Source organism: Aaosphaeria arxii (genome assembly GCF_010015735.1).
Source record: "Aaosphaeria arxii CBS 175.79 unplaced genomic scaffold BU24scaffold_2, whole genome shotgun sequence".
NCBI classification, from domain to species: Eukaryota; Fungi; Ascomycota; class Dothideomycetes; order Pleosporales; genus Aaosphaeria; species Aaosphaeria arxii.
Genome location: NW_022983475.1, coordinates 2,951,190 through 2,971,620, shown reverse-complemented (window position 1 = coordinate 2,971,620; position 20,431 = coordinate 2,951,190). Strand labels below are relative to the sequence as shown.

At 49.2% G+C, this 20,431-nt stretch overlaps 8 protein-coding genes across 8 annotated transcripts; 4 read left to right on the top strand and 4 right to left on the bottom strand.

The window, feature by feature from the left end:
• Positions 1-270: 270 nt before the first annotated feature.
• On the top strand, positions 271-2,536 carry BU24DRAFT_439648 (uncharacterized protein). Its single transcript, XM_033530322.1, has 8 exons — positions 271-344; positions 400-428; positions 481-656; positions 719-1,441; positions 1,493-1,580; positions 1,632-1,967; positions 2,015-2,222; positions 2,284-2,536. The coding sequence occupies exons 1-8, from the start codon at positions 286-288 to the stop codon at positions 2,519-2,521; spliced, it is 1,857 nt and encodes a 618-aa protein (XP_033387911.1). The 5' UTR covers positions 271-285; the 3' UTR covers positions 2,522-2,536.
• Positions 2,537-2,620: 84 nt separating this feature from the next.
• On the bottom strand, positions 2,621-4,357 carry BU24DRAFT_476647 (general substrate transporter; the record flags this gene model as incomplete). Its single annotated transcript, XM_033532939.1, has 3 exons — positions 2,621-3,862; positions 3,919-4,090; positions 4,147-4,357. The coding sequence occupies 3 exons, from the start codon at positions 4,355-4,357 to the stop codon at positions 2,710-2,712; spliced, it is 1,536 nt and encodes a 511-aa protein (XP_033387910.1). The 3' UTR covers positions 2,621-2,709.
• Positions 4,358-5,063: 706 nt separating this feature from the next.
• Positions 5,064-6,479, bottom strand: BU24DRAFT_386538 (putative hydrolases or acyltransferase; the record flags this gene model as incomplete). The annotated part of the gene is made up of 3 exons (XM_033524931.1): positions 5,064-5,281; positions 5,331-6,191; positions 6,246-6,479. The coding sequence occupies 3 exons, from the start codon at positions 6,477-6,479 to the stop codon at positions 5,114-5,116; spliced, it is 1,263 nt and encodes a 420-aa protein (XP_033387909.1). The 3' UTR covers positions 5,064-5,113.
• Positions 6,480-7,310: 831 nt separating this feature from the next.
• Positions 7,311-8,405, top strand: BU24DRAFT_341605 (putative zinc-type alcohol dehydrogenase-like protein; the record flags this gene model as incomplete). Its single annotated transcript, XM_033523282.1, has 2 exons — positions 7,311-7,821; positions 7,876-8,405. 2 exons carry the CDS (start codon positions 7,311-7,313, stop codon positions 8,403-8,405), a joined length of 1,041 nt encoding a protein of 346 aa, XP_033387908.1.
• A 2,156-nt stretch (positions 8,406-10,561) lies between these two features.
• On the bottom strand, positions 10,562-11,805 carry BU24DRAFT_431321 (60s ribosomal protein-like protein l7; the record flags this gene model as incomplete). The annotated part of the gene is made up of 6 exons (XM_033529862.1): positions 10,562-10,845; positions 10,902-10,964; positions 11,019-11,226; positions 11,281-11,354; positions 11,548-11,657; positions 11,792-11,805. 6 exons carry the CDS (start codon positions 11,803-11,805, stop codon positions 10,562-10,564), a joined length of 753 nt encoding a protein of 250 aa, XP_033387907.1.
• A 1,329-nt stretch (positions 11,806-13,134) lies between these two features.
• BU24DRAFT_122334 (uncharacterized protein) lies at positions 13,135-14,811 on the top strand. Its single transcript, XM_033520909.1, has 2 exons — positions 13,135-13,266; positions 13,316-14,811. The coding sequence occupies exon 2, from the start codon at positions 13,436-13,438 to the stop codon at positions 14,717-14,719; it is 1,284 nt and encodes a 427-aa protein (XP_033387906.1). The 5' UTR covers positions 13,135-13,266; positions 13,316-13,435; the 3' UTR covers positions 14,720-14,811.
• A 1,399-nt stretch (positions 14,812-16,210) lies between these two features.
• On the bottom strand, positions 16,211-17,140 carry BU24DRAFT_419166 (uncharacterized protein). The gene has a single exon (XM_033527152.1). The coding sequence runs from the start codon at positions 16,838-16,840 to the stop codon at positions 16,472-16,474; it is 369 nt and encodes a 122-aa protein (XP_033387905.1). The 5' UTR covers positions 16,841-17,140; the 3' UTR covers positions 16,211-16,471.
• Positions 17,141-17,549: 409 nt separating this feature from the next.
• Positions 17,550-18,259, top strand: BU24DRAFT_122152 (uncharacterized protein). Its single transcript, XM_033520908.1, has one exon. The coding sequence runs from the start codon at positions 17,738-17,740 to the stop codon at positions 18,137-18,139; it is 402 nt and encodes a 133-aa protein (XP_033387904.1). The 5' UTR covers positions 17,550-17,737; the 3' UTR covers positions 18,140-18,259.
• The last annotated feature ends 2,172 nt before the right edge of the window (positions 18,260-20,431 follow it).

Here is a 20,431-nt window from a genome sequence, read left to right as displayed (position 1 = left end):
CTTATATAATTCCTGTGCACCTTACAAGAATCCTAACTCATCCTATGCTCCTTCGTAATGTAAACACATTCATCCATCGCGGATTTCCAAATGCGGGAATAGTGCCACTACTTTCCCTTTCACCAGACGGTGCTTCGACTTGCCTTTTTCGAAGCTAGTTGCTTGCTCCTGTTCATTATACCGCAACCCCGCATCGCGCTAGCAATAGAGCTTCTAGGGCAAGTCTAAGCACTTCTCAACGTCCTCTTTCGTTCACTCCTACACTTTCCATGAAAATCGTTCTACATGGCTGGTGGTGCGGATGGTGTTCCCATTGCGAGTCGTACGAGAAGTCGTTCTGGATGGTAAGATGAGCCTACTCGCTACCCGCGCATCCAGTGCTAACCGTGCAACCCGTAGCCTCATTTGCCGCCGGCGGAGAAGAAAATGTGTGTACCATTTGTGGATATCGACAAGCTGGTTTCTAACGATTGCTATTAGGCGATGGGGCCCAGCCGCGGTGTCGTAATTGTGAAGCCAGAGGTGATGAGTGTCTCTGGGGGTTGAAAGCGTCGTTTCACCCTTCTAGGAGCCTAGAATTATCGAGCGAAGACAGTGCAATCTTGTCGGCGATTGAGAGTGATAGAGTTGGGGGTGTGGCATCGAAGGGTGTAGTTGTCAGTCATTGCCGTTCATTGCCCAGTTTTGTTTTAAACGACTTGTTGTCTAATGTTCCTAGATTGTCAATGATACCGATGTCATTGTCCGGGAATATCGTGACGATGCGCGCTCTTTGGATGCCGCGGATGCTGCGTCTCCTGACACTGAAATAGGAAATATAGATGATCGCCCAGACGTGTATTCGGTACCTGCTGCCTCCACTTTCCCCGAGGCCTCTCCGGTCAGTGCAACGCCTCCACGGCCAGGATGGTTGGAGCCGGATGCGGAGATTTCCAATCTTCAAGACTACACTCCAGAATTCACAGAGAACCGACGACCTGCAGATCAAGGAAATGGAGCCACTGGTGTCGCGCCATTTACCACAGTCACTCTGCCGTTTTCTCTGGGTCAAGGCATAGCTTCTAGTGCACCACCTCTGGCCGATTTCGAGCTACCTATACCTGAAGCTGAGCAGAGCCAATTACTATCAGCATACCTCCGAGAAACGGGGACCTGGTGCGAGACAACGGATTCAAACATGCACTTCACCGTCTCAAGCATTCACATGATGATGAAAAGCAAGCCTTTTGTAGCCGCAGCTATGGCTTTGGCATCTCGGCAGCTCGACGCTGTAAATAAACGTCCGCGTCAGATGACGCTAGCACTCTACCAACATGCCATTCAATCACTTATACATCAGGACCCTTCATCGGCAGATGCCGCTATATTGGCAACATGTACTCTGCTGTGTGTTTACGAGATGATGGCATCTGATGTTGTAGAGTGGAGACGCCACCTCAAAGTATGCACCTTCATTCCGACCCTCACCACTTTCAGAAGCTGATTCGTAAAGGGCTGTGCGGGGCTACTGAAATCTCGAAAGTGGAATGGATCTAGCGAAGGGATAGTGAATGCATGTTTCTGGGCCTTTGCACGAATAGGTCTGCCTGTCCCCGGAGAAAGTGGATGCATACTTAGCTAATCCAACTCAGATATTTGGGCAGCTTTCATGATTGGTGAGCAGACGCTGATGCCGACAGAAGATTGGGTTGACAACAACTCGATTATCTCAACTGCGACATCTGGTAGTGTGGATGCCTACTGCAACCTTGCTATTCTTATTTTTGCAAAGATCATCAATCTGCGTGCAAAGATACATCGTCGACCTTCAAGAAGCACTGAATACGTCTCTGAAGTCAACCAATTATGGAATGAAGTGGAAGACTGGCAAAAGCACCGCCCAGAACAGGTACATCCACTATTCCCATTCAGAGTCAATGCGTCAAAGTGCCCCTTCGAAACCATCATATTCAGCCACTCATCATCCAGTAAGTCAATGCACTCTTCTCAGATCTATCTCTGACCATTGGCGTAGTCTGTGCGGATACATTTTATCATGCAGGTGCAATACTACTCCTATGGACAGGAGACGTGAAACGAGAAAGCACCGAATCAACTGCAAATGAAGGGCCATCTCCTTTCTTTGCATCCCCACATACAGTTTCGGAAACATGTGATCTGCATTATGATCCCGTGTGGCATGCCAAGAAGCTCTGTGGAATAAGCATATCGAATACTTCTCAGTGCGTCCCATTAACTTCCCAATTTGTTTCCTTATGGCCTATTTCACTGACAATTCGAAAGTGCTAATTGGGTGAATCATTTGCAACCTCTTTATATCGCAGGGCAAGTCTTTGGTGGTGTTCGAGTAGATCGGCAGAATATTCGCTCAACTGCAGTTGAAGAAGATAACCATGTGGAAGAGGAATTTCCGGCAGAGCAAATTGCTCTATTGAAGCATCTAGCTAGGATTGAACGAGATACAGGTTGGAAAACATCTGGACGGGCTGCTGAACTTAGGAAAATGTGGGGACTTGAATAATGAATCAAATATGGCCATTGACTAATGATACATACTGACGCTGATTCTCTTGATCCCACCTTGACTTGAAATCTACCGCGCCCTATCAAAAATTCGCTCCTAGATTGTGTTTATTGTCCCATAACCTGTTCGTGCAACAGTGTGCAGGCAAACTTCATCTGCAGGACAAGACCTTCGCGTGCCATTCTTCACACTTTGATCTCATGAACCACTTGCAACTCTGGGTCAGGACCGCCTTCAATCTTACTGACTAGTTGCGACTCCTCCTTCTGCAGTTTCAATTCCTTCACCATCTCCGCAGCGACGTGAACAGGGTTTCCGCCCTGTGAGAATATTTTGTCTATATCTTCGAGACCCAGGTTGCTTGTCTCCGGGTAGAAGAAATAGAGCAATGGTACAAAGAGGAGGTTTGTAGCCATAAAGATAAGATAGGCCTTCCACTGTAGTCTGTTAATGATGACGGGGGTTATCATCACGACCGTGAAGTTCCAAAGCCAATTCGAACTTATGCCGATGGCGGTGCCTTTTGTCCGCGCTTCCAATGGCAAGACTTCCGGGACATACACCCAGGGGACGCAGTGAACCGTCATACCGAAGATGAACATGTACAGGAAGAAGAACGCGACAGCAGCAGAGGCATACGTATGTCCATTCGGCTTCTCAGATTGAGACAACAGTGCGGATATCATCAGCATGCAGATGCCCAAGCCCAGACAGCCACCAATCATCGTCTTGCGACGACCCATTCTGTCGAGAGCGATAGACGGGGTGATGGTGCCGAACATCAGCATCATGTTGATGCATCCGCCGAGGATCTGTGCAAGGTGCGGCGTCATTCCCACGTTCTGGATCAGCACGGAAGGGATGTAGTAGACGACGAGGTTGATTCCGCCTGCCTGATTCATGAATTGTATGCCCCAGGCTAGCAGCACGCGGTAACGGGTCCTGACTGAATCGGCCTGGAGAATGCTGAAGAACGTCTTCGATTTGGCGGTGGACCGCTCGAGCTCGATCGCTTGGAGGATGGCGTGTCGTTCGTTGACGATGTATTCGTCCATGGGATCCATGTCGTAGACGGCGCAGAGGATTGCTGTTGCTTGTGCATCTTTTCCGTGGTTGAAAAGCCAACGCGGTGACTCTGGCAATGCGAAGACCAGGACGATGACGACAAGGGCAAATACGATCTGGAAGGCAATTGGAAGGCGCCAGGCGATTGCACCGCCAACGTAAGACATGCCGAAATCAAACCAGTATGCGAGGACGATACCGACGCCGACGAAGAGGACCTCGGCGGATACCAACTTTCCTCGACTCTCTCGGTCGCATAGCTCTGCCTGGTACCTGGTTTTGGTCAATAAATGGCGTAAATGGATAAGAAAGTAGTGAGTTGCACTGACATAGGCACGGTTGACGTCTTGAGGCCGGTTCCAACGCCAGTTATAACACGTCCAATGACTAGGTGAGGAACGCTGTATGCCGTAGTTTGTAGGATAGCGCCGACGACCACGAAGCCCATCGCCGTCCAAATCGTTCTGCGGCGGCCCAGTATCTCGCCCACACAGAAATTCACTAATAGAACAAATCAGTTGCCTGGCACCTTAGCTGTAACAGAAGGAGAAACTTACACACGCAACCTGCCAAACATCCCAGATTGTAGCAACTAACAATGATTCCTGTTTTCGAATCCGACGGGTGGTCGAACTGGTCCAACCAGTCCTTATTTTGCAGAATACCTCCGAAGACACCTTGATCATAGCCGAAGAGCACGAACGCGATCAAGCAACAGACTGTCACCCCAGCTCGGAGTGATTTTCCTCTTCCCAGCCAAGAATGCATGTTGTGGTCCAGATAGAGATACTGTTGTTGAAAGGTAGAGATAGTGATGTACCGAAACAAAGACCAGACGATGCTCCATCATTTATCTAACATTGTGCTCCATAGATCTTCCCCAGCTTTCCATAGGCTATCTGACCCAGAAACAGAATGTATAGGCTCGGAGTTACCAATCTGTACACTCCGCAAAAGGTACTGCGGAGCTGCCCCTTGGGCTACTTCTGGGGTCACCTCTGGGGTAAACACGGGGCTATTCATGGCACTTGATTCCAAGGCAGGTAGTACTAAAACTGACTCTTTTCTACCTAAAAACGTAGACTAGGTTGACCCTTTACGCCTAGCAAAGTTGGCTGATGGTGGACTAATACTAGATCTATTGCTTTATCAAGATGAACTCAAGCACTGGCCTTCCTTGACGACGCCTACGCTTGCATTTTGTGTCCTTGCTTCCTGTAACTACCTGGCTGGGCGTGATGGAAGTTCCAAATGACCGGATGGCTCGCTAATGGTAGCGCTGGCAAAGATTTCCTTCTTGAGTTCCAGGAAATTCGGCAACTCTAATACCTTGAAAGCTTTTCGGTGGCTGCGCTATTCTGCGATTGGAACGTTGCTATTTTCATACGCAACTCCCAAAACCGCAGAGAAAAAGAAGCTTGGAGTATACGGAATTTTCCTCTAGACTATTTTTCATATTTTCATTCACAATTGAGTTCGTTGTAGCAACATCTGCCTCCTAGAAATCTACGGATGCCGCACCCTTCAGACATTGCCTCTCTTGATCGCTCTCTGAACCACTGTCATTGTGAAAAACTCCCTCATATCCTTGACAAAAGCATCTGGCCGCTCCAACGATGAGAAATGGCCCCCTCTATGGTACTCCCTCCAATACTGAATATTCGCCACCTGGCGTGCCCAATCCTGTGGACACTTGCACTATTATCAGCTTTCATTTGCGTGAATCAGGAATAGCACTTACGTGAAGCTGCTCCTTCGCATACATGCTGACTCCCGTAGGAACGTTGACGTAAGTCTCGAACGTCTTTTCAGCCTCCCGTTTGCCGTCTCCAAACGCCTCACGATAGAAACGGAGGCCGGGGGTTGCCCCTTGAATCCAATGCATCATCACGAGCGTAATCGTATCCTCTTTAGAAAGCGCCTCGTGGCAATCTACCCAATCGTGGAATTTCTCAACGAACCATGCCAATAGTCCTACTGGAGAGTCACCGAGTGCGAATCCCAATGTCTGTGGTCGCGTCTTCTGCTGCTCGAGGTATCCGGACTGATCGGTCTCGAAATTCTCACGGACAGCCAATGCGTCCTTCTCAAACTGTGAGTAGAACAGACCGCGAAGTTTCCAGCGAGCGTATGTGAGAGGGGCTATCCATAGTGTCGGGTGAGGGACGGGGAACATGTTTAGATGCTGGGCGATGACGGATTGTGGGAACTGGATGGCGACTGATCTTGTGATGAAGGAACCGAAATCGCCACCTTGGGTGACGAATGTTCGATATCCGAGAACTTCAGTCATCAGAATCTGATATGCACGAGCCACGATATTGGGGCCAACGCCTGACTTGGTGGGTGCAGGAGAGAATCCAAAGCCGGGTATTGAGGGTGCCACGACGTGGAACGCCTGCGCGTTTGGCTGTTTTGGATCACTCAGATCGCCTACGACCCTCATAGCCTCGACAAAAGATCCAGGCCATCCATGAGAGAACAGTAAAGGAATTGCCTTGGATTTCGAAGATTTTGCATGTGTGAAATGCAATACCAACGGGCCGTAGCCGGGCACGTTTAGCTTCACGAGGAAGTGATTGAATATACTGTTCAGTTCATCCTAACATTGTCAGAGGACTCTGTGACAATAATTGAGTCTCTATTCTCTACATACCTCTTTTTTCTTCCAGTCATAATCATTCATCCAATAATTGGCCAAATCTCGTACTACTTTGACCTTCGCGCCCTGCGACCAATCGTCTTCATCGAAGTCATCTTGCTCCTCGGGGTATCGAGCCAAAGCAAGTTTTCTTTTGGTCAAGTCGAGCAACTCTGCATCGACTCGCAGATTGAATTGGACCGGCTCGTTGAATGCAAGGTCTGCTGTTGCGATTGGCAATTCGAGCATGGCGTTAGAGATATTCGAACCCAGGCAGTATTGTAGGATCAAAGATTCAGTATAGTTAACATGAACACTTGAGAGGAAATATATTTACACAAAACTCATCGACAGTCTCACAGAATTCATAAACAGCATTGACATAAATGGCAGTGTTAGCCACGGTAGGGCTATTACAAAGGCACGCAGGCAAAATTGCTATTTACGATGTCTTGCTATAAGGAAGGTAGCGGTTGCGCTTACATTATATCAAATGCGAACGTCCTCATAGCAGATCGGGACCCGGCGGGTGCTTAGACTTTCCTTGTCCAAGGGCACTTTACACTAGCAGTAACTATAACCCAACGTCCTAAAATCCACACTGCCTGGATCAGGTTAAAACACCTGTTTAGTCCAGAGCCATAATCATCAAATACTAACAAACACAGCTCTTATACCTTCTTCTTCCAATATAAAATTGTAGACGTAGCCCTTTTTTCACCGAAATACGTCACCAACTTCTCCTACACCTTCCCAGAGCGATACTAATCAATGCCCTCTCTAAAACCACATTACCAATCAACTATGGATCGAATGCAGAATTCCATGATGAAAGAAGACTCTTTCTCGGCTTCAAGTCGGCAAGTGCAGAGACTGGGAACGGCCAGCAATGCTGACAAAAGAAGGAGAAGTATCTAGATATATAATGGCCATTGCTGATAGGCAATGGCACAATTATATAAATCCCAAAACACTACACATCAGAGACAAGACCTCATAAAACTCTACATACGTTTCCCCCAATTTGTCTATCTTCCCACCACATCAGCCAAGACGGATCACTCTTCACGAGAAACAAACATGTCCAGCCAGGTGGTGTTCCGTCTCCAGAGCCGCACTGGGCATCAAGCTATCAAACAATTCGACGAATCCATCCCAACGATCGATAAGCACGAGGTACTCGTCAAGATCCGCGCCGTGTCCCTCAACTTCCGGGACATCGGAGTCGCCAATGGAGGCTATCCCTTCCCCGTCAAAGACGGCGTCGTTCCTTGCTCTGACTCTGCGGGGGAAGTCATCGACGTTGGCTCTTCTGTGGAAGGCTTCGCGAAGGGTGACAATGTGATTGCAGTGTTCGATCCTACGAATCTGTACGGCCCTCAGAAGGATTGGAAGCACGGCCATGGCGGGCCTGTGGATGGTTTTCTGCGCGAATATGCTGCTGTTCCTGCCAGTGCTCTGGTCAAGATACCTGATGGGTCGGGCCTGAGCTTCTCGCAGATGGCTGCATTGGTCTGCACAGGTGTCACAGCGTGGAATGTTCTTTATGGCAATATGCCGATCAAACCAGGCCATACCGTTCTTTTCCAAGGTACGTGTTCCATTTAGATTCATATTTGGCCAAGACTGATACTGACGTGTCCAGGCACCGGTGGCGTCTCGATCACTGGTCTCATCCTTGCAAAGGCTGCTGGAGCCACTACTATCATCACTTCCTCTTCTGACGAAAAGCTCGAACTTGTCCAGAAGAAATATGGCGCAGATTACACCATCAACTACAAGAAAACGCCAGACTGGGCTAGTGAAGCCAACAAGATCACAGGAGGCCATGGCGTTGACTATATCTTTGAGAATGGAGGTTCCGGTACCATCAAGCAAAGTATCGACTGCATTGCTATGGGAGGCATCATCTCTGTCATTGGCTTCCTCTCTGCTGCTAAGCAAGAAGATATGCCTGACGTTGCTGGCCTTGCTCTCTCCAAGGGGGCCGTGGTCAGGGGAATTACTGTTGGCTCAAAACAGCTGTTGGAAGAGCTGGTGAGATTTGTGCACAGGAAGAAGCTATCTCCACCAGTGGAGAAAGAGTTCCAATTTGGCAATGATGGTGTTCAGGCTGCATTCGATTACCTTGCTAGTGGAAATCACATTGGCAAAGTCTGCATTGTAATGCCATAACGGTGGTGTATCCAGAGATTGTCATGCAGAATCCTGAGGGTGGGAAGTAGGAAAAACAAAATAAAAATACTCAATCAAAGTGTAGTTAGTATTGAAAGTGATCAAATATTTAATGAGAAAGTAATCACAATCATTTCAACTTTAAAGTATTGATCATTATGTCCGATTATCAATCAGAATTCATTGAATTCTACCTGCAAGATTGACTGCAATCACCATGGCGATGGGGATATGTCAAACGTTGAAAATGCACCTATTCCACCAAGTTCGCTCGAATAGGTGCGCGTAGAGAAACCCGTATGTACATTTACTCGTGTCGGCCACACCAGAAAGCCTTGTAACAAAGCGGGTTGTATTAGGAGAAGAATGGTGTTGGTCAATGGCCAAAAAATAAAGCCAAGCTGCTCTCGATTGTGTTGCTGGTACCTTTCAGGTTGCACGGACATGCTCAAGTCGAGGTCATATTCAGTTTGGCTTCATTGCGTAGTCTCCTGGCGTAGCCATACAGATACTACCTCATTGTATCGACTGCTCTCGTGGAAGAAGAAACGGGTTAGCAAAACCGGCATATTACCAATCTCTATTATGCTGAATGCGAAGCAAATTTTGTGACTTGAGGGATCAAGGCGCAAGAAAACGTCATACATTTCCATTGGCCGCATGTGGAACAGGGAGAGGTTGGATTCCGACATTCCTATTGTCTCGCGGGCCGGGGAATTGCAATGACGGGTCTCCAACGAGCCAATTAGAAAGAGGGGTCCGTCACAAGCATTGCAGAATGGCATACTCCTCTCGTGGCAAACACTGCCCAAATTTAATCTCGTACGCGGAGAAAGGCTGACAGGGCAGGATTGGGTGTAGATTGAAATCAACGACGAGTGAGGGGTAGAAGGTTGATACCTGAGTGACTTGACACCGCTCGTCTCACTCTGCTGCTGTTGCTTGAGGAGACAAGTAATTCTCCGCCATTAGGAATAATGCACATAATCATAATTTCCGCAATAATGGACGCAATCACTCGTAACAAAACGAGAGACAAGTTGTGTCAATCCATGTTCATGTCTGTAATCAGGGCTCCCCTTCTCCGGTTCCCCGTACTTGCTTCGCCTTGTCTTCTGCCCTAGTAACTACACCCTGTGTCCATATTCGGAGCATAAGATGCCCGTCTCCTCAACGATATCCGAAGAGCAACTCTAGCCGCAACCTGCACCTCTTCACACTTCCAAGGTATTTCTGAACTCTATCCGGAGGAATGAGTCTGTTCCTCGGCACGACACAAAGAAGGTTTGCAGGGCAAACGTCGCTCATTTACTCCGCCCGCCATGGATACCATCCGCTCATCACCGGTATCATGGTAATTTAGTCTGTGGCAATTCAAATCCCATCATCTGATGGTGATGATCATTAGGCTGCGTTTGCGCTGTGCTCCGCTGCACTGCGTCGGGTGACACAAAGCAGCCAGCCACACACGTAGTCGTGGTCGTTACCGGTTGTAGAAAACCAACTTAATACAACCGAGCATGTACTCCGTACATCATCCCATCAATCTCGTGAGTCGCGAGAGAATAAAGTCGGAAAGGCTAGAACTACTGAGATCTACGCCCATCCCACACATTAATGTGGCCCCATGTGCGCTGAGGATCGATATTCAGGAGGTTTAGGATGGCTCAGAGGGGATCAGGCAACATGGTAATTTACGAGATGACGAGGATGACGATCTTGGTGGTGATCGTCCGTAACAAACGAGGTACCATGGGTGGTGACTCTTCGTTACTGCCTTGAGGGTCTGTAGATATATCGATGAGCCGACGTAGGTGTGGGCATTACTGTGTAATCAGGTTCACCAAGAAACCCTCACACAAGGCGAAGGAGCTAGGTCGATGCACGTGATATCGCATTGCCAAAGTCTGGATTGAAGATTTGAAGGGTATGTTGGAAATTTTTCATTTTCTCAGGGCTCCTATGGACACTCCGGCCAGCCAGCCCTTGGTTCATATGCTTCTGCACGCAAGTTACAAGTAGCGAAAATTCTTTTCATTCCCGTTAATCCATGCAATGCATCAAAGCCTTCTTTAGCAGGCGTGTCATAACAGTTATCCTGGCCACTCCGTGGCTTTTCATTTTCTTCCTTTTGTTGGATTTTTTTTGTGAGACTCTTAGTTCATCTGCCTGATGAGCTGGTTGATGTGCTCCTCACGGTTACCCAAGTCACCACCCTCGATGAAATGCTTGAACTTCCTGGTCTTGAAGCCACCGGTGGGGTTGCTGAGCTTGAAGGGCCAGAGGAAGTTGCAGGCCTGCTTGAAGTTGGGGCCGACGGTGTAGATCTCGTGGATGAGATCCTCAACGCAGATGATGCCGTACTTGCCAAGGTTCTCCTCGACGATCTCGTTGTCGGTCAAGGGGATACGCTGCTTGTTGACCTTTCCGTATCCACGCTCTATAGATAGGTTAGCTTTGGTCGGAACTTCAACTACGAAGAGAGACAGTGCTTACTGTAGATGAGCTCACGGACGGACTTCTGGTTGGGGTAGCCGTAGGCGATGTAGGGCTCGACGACTAGAGGTGAGTTAGTTTTGGTATATTCGTCACACTTTGGACTGCTGTACATACTCTTGAGCATCTCAATGGTGGCCTTGGTCAACCTGATGAAAACACCGTTGTTGATCTGGAGGAGACGGAGAAGCTGGAGAGTCTTCCTCTTCTTGGGGTCGATCTTGTTGATACCCTTGATGCGGACAACAAAGGCGAGCTTGTTCTCGGCGGGAACGTAGAAGTTACCCTCCTTCTTGGCCTCGCGGGAAAGGCGGACCTTCTCCCTCTGTGAAAAATTGTAAGCAATCATCCACTTTGTATAAGACAATCTGAATCATACCTCGGCATCACGGTACTCCTTCACATACTTCTCCGCACGGGTGAAGATGGTCTCCCGCTTCTTCTTGTTCTTCTCTGTTCAATATCAGCCTGCATCCTCAACAATACTCCTATGCCAAGCCAAATTGTTTGAGAGAGCGATATTTTCAGTCCCGAAAGATGGTTAACGTTTCGACAGCACTGACCCGTAGGTCTAGTCGAGATGTTGGTTGGTTATCATCATCGTATCGCCCTCTCGAAAACTTCGGCGGCAGTGTGTATCGCGTACCTCGCTTGTCCTTGGTAGCCTGGGCGCGCTCCTCCCTGGCCTTCTCCTGGGACTTCCTCTTCTTCAAGAGCGTCTCGGGGACGAGGATGTCGTTCTTGCTTGGAACGCTCCTAAGAGTCGATCAGCTTCGTGGTTCTATGTAGACATTCTCGACTGCCTTCACCTCGTAGCAATCGAATTGAGGACTCGAAGAGCGCTCACTCAGATGCAGTCATTGAAGGAGGGAGTACTGGAGATGACTTACGTCGTGGGCGCCATTTTTGAACCTGCTACGTTAGTATCGAAGTTGAAGTCGAAAACTCTCACAAAAATTTGGTCTGCAATTTTGTGGGCTTGGCCCGCTAGTGGGCGTGCGCGCAGAGACTAGTCCTAGTCGAGACAAGAGCGATTTTTTCCCAACCTCCTGACTAGTCCGAGATGGATACGGCGACTTCCATCAACATCACCCATCATCATCATGACCACAACATTGAGCAATGGGTTCAAAAGAACTCAGTTCCCTCTCTGTGGATGATCATGTTGTTTACGCGACAACAAACAGTGGTCGCGTCTTGTCCCCAGTCCATGCTACCGTTGCCATACAGACTCTAGCCAGTACACACGTTGCCCAAAGCGGACATCAGCATTCCTCCCATACCAGTTGAGGTAATATGCACTCTGCAATCAAAGAAACTCCCTTTCATTTTGGAGCCAGCCACGCAAATGTCCGCTCTGTGTGGAATGCCATGGTTTCGGTACTTGGCCAATGCCAGAAAGAGCTATCAAGTTCGGTAGAGGTTCGGTAGACGCGCAACTCTTTGTTCACAGCAATTGTCCGACACGAAGATGCCATCAAGTCTCTGTAGATTTTGCTTGCGAGGCATTAGGCTCACTCCGGAAGTACGATTATTCAATTGACTAGGAACGTCTGCGTACCGAAGGTAGCGTGGCTCAACGAGGCTGGCGTAAGAGAAGAAGCTCACGATGCTATGAATTTTCACCTTCTCTCACTTCCTATTCCGGTAGGTTCCGGAGTACGTATCGCTCTTCAGCATTGCATTAGGTCAAAGCCGTGATGGCGTAAGATGGAAACTCCGTCTATTCAGATTGGCCACCCACAAGCGCTATACAATGGAACTGCGAGTCTTCGGTCTCAAAGGCAGTGATTCTGAGAGGGATTTCTATCTGAATCACAAGATCATTCGACCTAACTGGCCTAGATCGGTGCGAGGATGCTTTCCAAGGCACATTTCCACGTTCAAACCCCCAAAGTCTCATAGTTTACCGGCCAACATTTTGCTCAAGCGTAGCCTTATTGGTTGTACCTCTGCGCACATTGAGGCCATCGTTCCATAGCCCTTCGAATTGCATCATCCTCGAGCTTTGTCAGATGTTCTAGTCTTGATCCATGGAATCAATGATCAATCATGGTGTCTAGAAGGACTTAAGGACGAACGCTTTCTTCCTCTCTGTTTGGTAATCGAACACAGACGCTTGCTTATTCTACGTAGACCAACTCTGAAGCACAAGACGTAAGCATTCCATGTGCTATACATCTGCGGTACGATGGGCCGTCCCGAAGTCCAACTTTCCGTCTTCGCTTACTAGGACGGATCTGGAGATAGACGCTTTCGACCAGAAGTACGCCTCCAGTGTTGAAACATGCCCACAACAAAGAAGTGAACCGGATGCGGGGAACCGTTGTTCCTATTCCTTTCGCGGTCTGATTGTCAAGAGCTGGTAGGGTAGGGTTGCAAACGGCATCTTGATCGACGACTGACACCCGGAGATATATAATAGCAATAACATGTCTCTCTTCAATCTACAACAACTACAGCTCGCTTCCACCTGCGACAGATCCACTCGTTCACTTCGGTTCTCAACTGACCAATCTTTTTAATTCGTCAATATGCACGTCCGCAACATCTGGAGCGTGGCGCTCCTTGCTTCTCTCGCCCAGGCCGCCCCTGGCCGCGACGATGATTACAACTACAGGTTCGAGCACGAGGACTCTTACTCCTCGCATGCCCCTGCTCGTTCCTCGCATGCTTGGTCGTCCTCCGCTGCAGCGTCGTCTTCGAAGCACCACCACTCTTCCAAGACTTCCGCCAGGGTCACCTCGTCCTCCGCCGCGGCCTCCTCTTCCGTCAAGTCCTCCAAGTCGCGTTCTTCAAAGGCGGCATCATCCTCGGCTTCATCCTCGGCTTCATCCTCGGCTCGTTCCTCGAAGTCTTATTCCTCCAAGGCCTCGTCTACTTCGGCCCAGGTTACTTCTTCTTCGACCAAGGTCAAGCCTACCACCACCATCGTGTCTACCGTTGTCGTTACGGTCACTAGCAAGCTCCCCAAGAGCAGCCATGCCGTTAATACCACGATCATTGTCCCGAGCAGCGCGCCGGTCACGACTCCTGTCGTCATTCCTTCTTCCGTCCCCGTGAAGAACGAGACCAGCATCGTCCCGCCTCCTAAGACGTCTGGTGCTCCAGTTCCTCCTCCCCCAGCGCCTCCCGCGCCCCCAGCACCTCCAGCACCACCGGCACCCCCAGTTGTTCCCCCGGAGGTACCACCGGCAGCTCCCCCAGCCGCTCCTCCTGCTGCCCCTCCTGCTGCTCCTCCTGCTGCTCCCCCGGCTGCTCCCCCGGCTGCCCCTCCTGCTGCTCCTCCAGCCGCTCCTCCAGCTTCTCCACCTGCTTCTCCCCCAGCTGCCCCTCCGGCTTCTCCTCCTGCTGCTCCCCCGGCTGCTCCTCCTGCTTCCCCCCCTAAGCCAGAGCAACCTGGTGCCCCAGCTCCTCCCAAGCCAGAGCAGCCTGGTGCTCCCGGTGCTCCTGGTGCTCCTGGTGCTCCTGGTGCTCCCGCTCCTCCAGGTGCTCCTGGTGCTCCCGGTGCTCCCGGTGCTCCCGCTCCTCCTGCTGCTCCCGGTGCTCCTGGTGCTCCCGCTCCTCCAGAGGCTCCCGGTGCTCCCGGTGCTCCCGCTCCTCCCAAGCCAGAGCAGCCTGGTGCTCCCGGTGCTCCTCCCGCGCCCGAGCAGCCCACTCCGGCTGTCCCAGGTGTCCCAGAGGTCCCCTCCACTCCCGGCGTTCCCAGCCCACCAGAGTTCACCGGTGCTGCATCCACCCTCGAGATGTTTGGTACCCGCGCTGGTCTCGCTGCTGGTGCCATTGGCTTCATGGGCTTGGTCTTCGCCGAGCTATAAGCTTGTCCCCATATCTTGACAAGTCAGGTCTCAGGTCTCTATATATCTCAGGACTTTTGACGAGATATCAAAGTATGATAACGCACCTAATGGATGTCTAATATACTTCCCCTTTTCTTTTCCCTTTCTGTCTTGGATACTAGGGCTTTTATTTCCTTTTCTTCCGGTCTTGGGTCATATGGGTCACATGGGTACAATGGATTGGGTTTGCCCATTGGTGTATATGTATATTCGCATAATCATCAATGGGAGCGATGGAAATGCAATGGATAGAGGAGGAGAGAAAGGAAAATTTACGAAAAAGAGAGAAAAAAATATGTGTTTAATGTTTAATTGGTCTGTTGCTTTTATAGAGTGGATAGGGTTGAATGCAAAGAAAAGACGTCCCTTAAAACAAAAAACTACTCGTTCAAATGTTCTGGCTTGATGTGATGGTAATAATGATGATGATACTTGTAGCTTGGATAACATTTTCTTGCAGCCTACAGCTAAGTCGTACCATCATGCTCTTCAAGTTCTGGTATCCTTGTTCTAGTCTTCTACGTATAGTAAGGACGAACTGCATTAACATATACACACGCACATGTTAAAATGAGATACAAACATGCTACACACATACCTAGTTATAAAAACATATGTTATCTATATACATGTACGTATGTCCACACAAAAATACCAAAAATACCCCGTCACCTCCCCGCCTCTCTCTCACCACATAGAGACCTAGACGAATTAACACTATTGGATCGAAAATTGAACTATTAAGTTACTGTCTTTTTTTCGACATCGGACCCTCGTGATGGATCTGTCACGAGCGGTCAAGCGTTTAGATTAAATGATTAATTATATTTCCTTTTATTTTTTTGCCACTTCCATACTGTATTACTGCTGTACCACCTTACTATTGTATATACATATCTATATTTGTATCTGATTTCTTTTACACAAATTACAAACACGATCACAGTTACACAGAAATGTGAATACGAAAAGGATTCCCCGATCCGACGCGGGGAGGTGGGGGAGGGGGTTGTGAATAAAATATAAATTTACTACTACTCTATAAAATATTCCCATGTATCGAGGGTTTTGAGAAGACCGATTGGTTATTTCAGGTACACGAACACCAAATAACGAACAACGGTAGCTTCCGTAAAGTTACTTTTTATCAGTCGATCGAGCCGAAGACGTGCAGGTCCTGTTCGTTCTTTATGCTTTGCTTTACTCGATCGTCGTCCGGACAATCGGTTGGCATTTACTTTCAATTGCTTAAATGGCGGACACCGTGATTCCGAGCCGTGGGACATGACATGCCTATCTCCCAGTTTGAACTACGAGTAGCTTTCTCGATCTCCAATCTCACAGAGTGTCCAGCAATTATAGCTGTATAGAGGAGAATGGAGGGGAGGGCTATATCACGTGATGCAAAAACTGCATGCATTTCCAGCCCACTCTCTGCTGGATGGATACATTTTGCCACAAGCGACACGGCTGGCGGCGGCGAATTTACTGTGTTATGGTGGCATATTGCTCCGTACAAGCAATCATTATCCGTTTGCTTGCTTGCTCGAAAGTTTATGTGTGTGTATGCATGCACGCACGTACACATGCAACAGACCAGCAAACGCCCTCATCCCGTTCAACATTCATCACGATGAAAACGAGCCTCTCGCCCACAAGCGCCCAAGAAAAAAACGGGTATCAAAAGGGCATCAATTTGAACCAATAACACACGTCACAGTCCAACTCAAATCAAGAACCGAGAGAATAGATAGGTACCGATCCCCTCACCTCACACGTGTCCCGCGTGTTCTGGCTTGCCATGCTGTCCTGCAACACCCGTTCGGCTCGTGTGCATATTGTCGGATTTAGTGGAAAAGACCGCATGTGCATGATGTGTGACGGGCGGGCGCGTGCGACCGCGGGCGCCGGAGCGGATGGCGGAAAAGTGTTGAAGCTAGGTAGATGAATGGATGAGATTGATAGAATGATCAGAGTAATTTTTCTTTCATGGGAGGGGGATGGGATCGGATTGGCAAGAATAGTAAGTATTGTAGGGGTGGTTGCTCTGATGTGTTGAGTACGAGAGAGAGGATGATTGATCGGCCCTGGAATATCCATCATCTAGATTCCATGGAGCACGGAGTACTACTGCACAGTATCGAACAAACCGCCATCCCACACGGACAATCAAAGACCGTATCTAGTTGCCTGTATCTTTTGGTCGAAGAGTTGAGAGGACTGTGAATTTCAAAGCATTTCGTTCGTATATTCTGTTTCTATCGCTCCCTCTACCACCTAGGTACTTTATAGAAGGTACTCCGTACACAGTAACCATACCTACCCGCTCGCCTCATCTGATTGGACGAATTTCGTCAGCCCGAATAGCGAGTTGATTCTCTACAGAGTAGACAGACTCCAGAGCATGGAGTAATTATTTGCAATAACCAGGTTGTAACTACAAGGTACTATTATTGGTGATGATTCTCATGTTCTTGTGATTGACATTATTTCTCCTCTTCGCTGGGCCGCCACCCCCTCTTCTCCAACCTCGCACCTCCCAGGCTGCTACATAACTACAACAAGTCAAGTTGACCTCCACCCCCCATTTCGTGCGTCTGGGACATGCATGGCATGGCATGGGACGGATGGATGGGTGACCGTGGATGGGCAAGGACGGCCAAGGGCATTTTGACGAGACATGTCCCCATCTGAACGGCTCGTCCGGCTGCGCAATTTCATTACCAAGTAATTATAACTCTCAATCCCAGAGAGAGGAGAGGCTTATACCATTCGATGCAACTATGTAGGCAGGTGTGTCCAAATGTCCGTCGATTCGCCCCCTTCCAAACGCACAAAATGTCCACTTGATGACCCCCAAATTGGTGGTCGTGGTCGCGATGGTGGTCGTCTCATGCCGGTTTCTTCCTCAGGCTCTGGCCTAGTCTCACAGCTCACATCGACTATTTTGTAATACTTGTTACAACTTGCAAGACATACACGGGCTCGAATCGCTCGATGAAACTAATCATACGGTTCTTGCGTTCCTCCCACCACTCACAGCCCCTTGATTCAATAAATGGCCCTGACCCGTCTACTCCACTACACTCCACTGCCCACTGCCCACTGCCCAGTGACTCCACCCATACTACTCCGTACACTATCTCCCACTACACCACACCAATAATGCAGACCCTCACGATGCACTGCACAATTCTCTGCCTTAGTTCTCTGTTAGTCTTCACTACTTTGTGCAAATTTCTTTTTTTCTTCATCAACTTTCCATCTGCCGCTGCAATCGTTGCGCGCGCACGGCGGTCCACTGCATGTAACTCCGAGCCACTTTTTCCCTCCCACCTGGCACCACCCCAAAGACAACAACCCCCAATCCACAGGCACAGGGGTAATTGCAATAGGTAAACCGTCGTCCGGCCGCGTACCGTAACAGCGACCATGTATGAATATAGTATGAGTATGAGTATGAGTATAGTGTACGCCCGCCCGTACGTGTATCTCGTGGTCTGTCTGGCTTTTTTTTAGGTGCAGACTATGTGCTCTCATCAGACTCCGCGGCACACGCTGCCACCATTCCCTTTTTTCCTGGTTATGGATGCGTTTGTGTTGTGCTGAGCCCGGTCGGTCTGATGGCACCAACTAAATTAGGTATTCTTTCCAGTCCAAGTTATTGAACCCTCCCAGGGACTTGCTTCTAGACGAGAAAGTGCTGGGACTTCCCTGTGGCCCTTCATGACCTTCAACAGTGTATACAACAATAATACATACTGCTGTCTACATAACAGTGAAACATATCTACAAGTCTGTGTACCTATGTTTGTGTGGAGTACGGAGTACATATTTTCAATACAGCATGCGCCAACCCAAGGTCCTCTTACTGCCACCACCCCGATCATCACCACCACGCAACGACAGCCACAACAAGGCACACGTACCTTACCTACGAACGAAGACGGCTGACGGCCCTGCCATGCAAACAATAATCTCCAATCCGTGCTGTCAAGTGTCAGAAAACGCGGAGAATAATGAACGTGATCCCATATTATTGTTGTTGTGCCAAATAACGCACTTTGTAATTACAATCTAAACCCCTAACATCGTTTATACTATACTGTGTAGGCATCTCCATACGCATATACGACACGCATACAGACACACAAGACATGTTATTTCATATGTCTCACATTATCCTCGCCCTGTCCCGTCCGGCTGCCTGTTCCTGAATTACGCACTGGACTGTATGACTGGTAGTCTGGGACATGAATGGCATGACTGAAATGACTGACTGACATGAATGACTGCGCTGCACTGCTCGTCTGGCGTGTCCTCTCCTCTCCCGGTTTCTCGAAATCTCGTGTCAAAACCGATGGGATGTGCCGCGCCCCCCTTACCATTCACACCATCCCCTCTCCAGACTCCCCCTACCAAGGCTTTTTGTCCGTCCGTTTCTCACAGTGCGTGCTGTGTGCTGCGTGCATCCCCATCCCCATCCCATTCAGGCCCCGGGGCAACGAATCTTCCAAAGTTACATCTAGGTATGATAATACCTTGCTCACTCGCGGCAGCAACGGCAACGACGAAACATATCCCGCCAGGCACGAGCTTCAGAAAACAACACCTACCACCATTATCATACACAGCACAATTACCATCAGCCACCACCAGGCAGTGAATATACAGTAATTTACAAATGTCTCCATACACACATACCTACCATATGCAATGTGTAGAATCTAATACCGCGGCCGGCCGCTCGGTCGCCAAGCAGCACAACGGAAGGCAAGGAAGGAAAAGTGCGTCACGCTGGGCTGGCCCGCTCCTTTGATTCTTCTCTTTTTCTCCCTCTAAGATGGACCCTGGCGGCCTTGTTCCCCCCTTGTCCCCTCGTCCCCTTGTCCCCTCCCCATCCATCCGTTGAATGCGTTGCGTTGCGCTGCGCTGCCCATCCTATCCTATCCTGTCCTATCTAATTCTCAATAAAAACCAACGGGTGGGGTTTAGGTTCTGTAGGTTTGGCGTTCGAGAAGCGTCTACAGTTCCCTTCGTCTTCGTCCGTCCCAACTAAATGTGGATTTTTTTCAAGTATTAAACGGAGTGGTATGGTAACGGGACGGCGTAATGAATGGAGGGCGAGGATTGGAGGGCTAACGTAGACTACACATTCACGCAAAAAATAGCCACCACAAATTGATGAATGGCTGGATAGATGGGATAGAGGGAAGGAAACGGAGAGGACATCATCGGCTTCGCGCGTGCATTGTAGAGCCGAGTCTATTCTTTTTTCTCCTTCTTGAAAATCTGTTACATGTGTGGAGAGGTACGGGCCCACGGATGAAGGGCAGTATGTATGCATTCCACGATACACGATGCCCGTTGCATTCAAGTACATGTGTACGATACACAGTACTACTCGGTAAGTATACGACGATGGCGGGCAGCCAGGCCACCACCATCCGAATCGACCCTTTGCATCGGCCGCCGCAGGGCTTTTCTCGATGGCAAGACGCAGACACCCCCTCTTCTCAGCCAACAGTACGAGTAAAAATAATCACTGTGTAGGCAGTGGATAGCACCGCGCGGGCGCGCACCATGCCCGAAGTTATCACGCATCACGTAGTTAGCCACTTTGGGTCTGCAGCCTGGTGGTTGTTTGCCGCTGCCACTTCCGATGATTACCATGATGACGATGACGATGAT

Excerpts from the sequence above, each read along its gene's own strand:
- BU24DRAFT_122334 (XM_033520909.1), top strand. The coding sequence starts at position 13,436 with ATGCACGTCCGCAACATCTGGAGCGTGGCGCTCCTTGCTTCTCTCGCC.
- BU24DRAFT_122152 (XM_033520908.1), top strand. The coding sequence starts at position 17,738 with ATGAAACTAATCATACGGTTCTTGCGTTCCTCCCACCACTCACAGCCC.
- BU24DRAFT_439648 (XM_033530322.1), top strand. The coding sequence starts at position 286 with ATGGCTGGTGGTGCGGATGGTGTTCCCATTGCGAGTCGTACGAGAAGT. Across the intron at positions 1,581-1,631 it reads CTGGGCCTTTGCACGAATAG|ATATTTGGGCAGCTTTCATG; the intron begins GTCTGCCTGTCC and ends AATCCAACTCAG. Across the intron at positions 2,223-2,283 it reads AGCATATCGAATACTTCTCA|TGCTAATTGGGTGAATCATT; the intron begins GTGCGTCCCATT and ends ACAATTCGAAAG.
- BU24DRAFT_419166 (XM_033527152.1), bottom strand. The coding sequence starts at position 16,840 with ATGGATATTCCAGGGCCGATCAATCATCCTCTCTCTCGTACTCAACAC.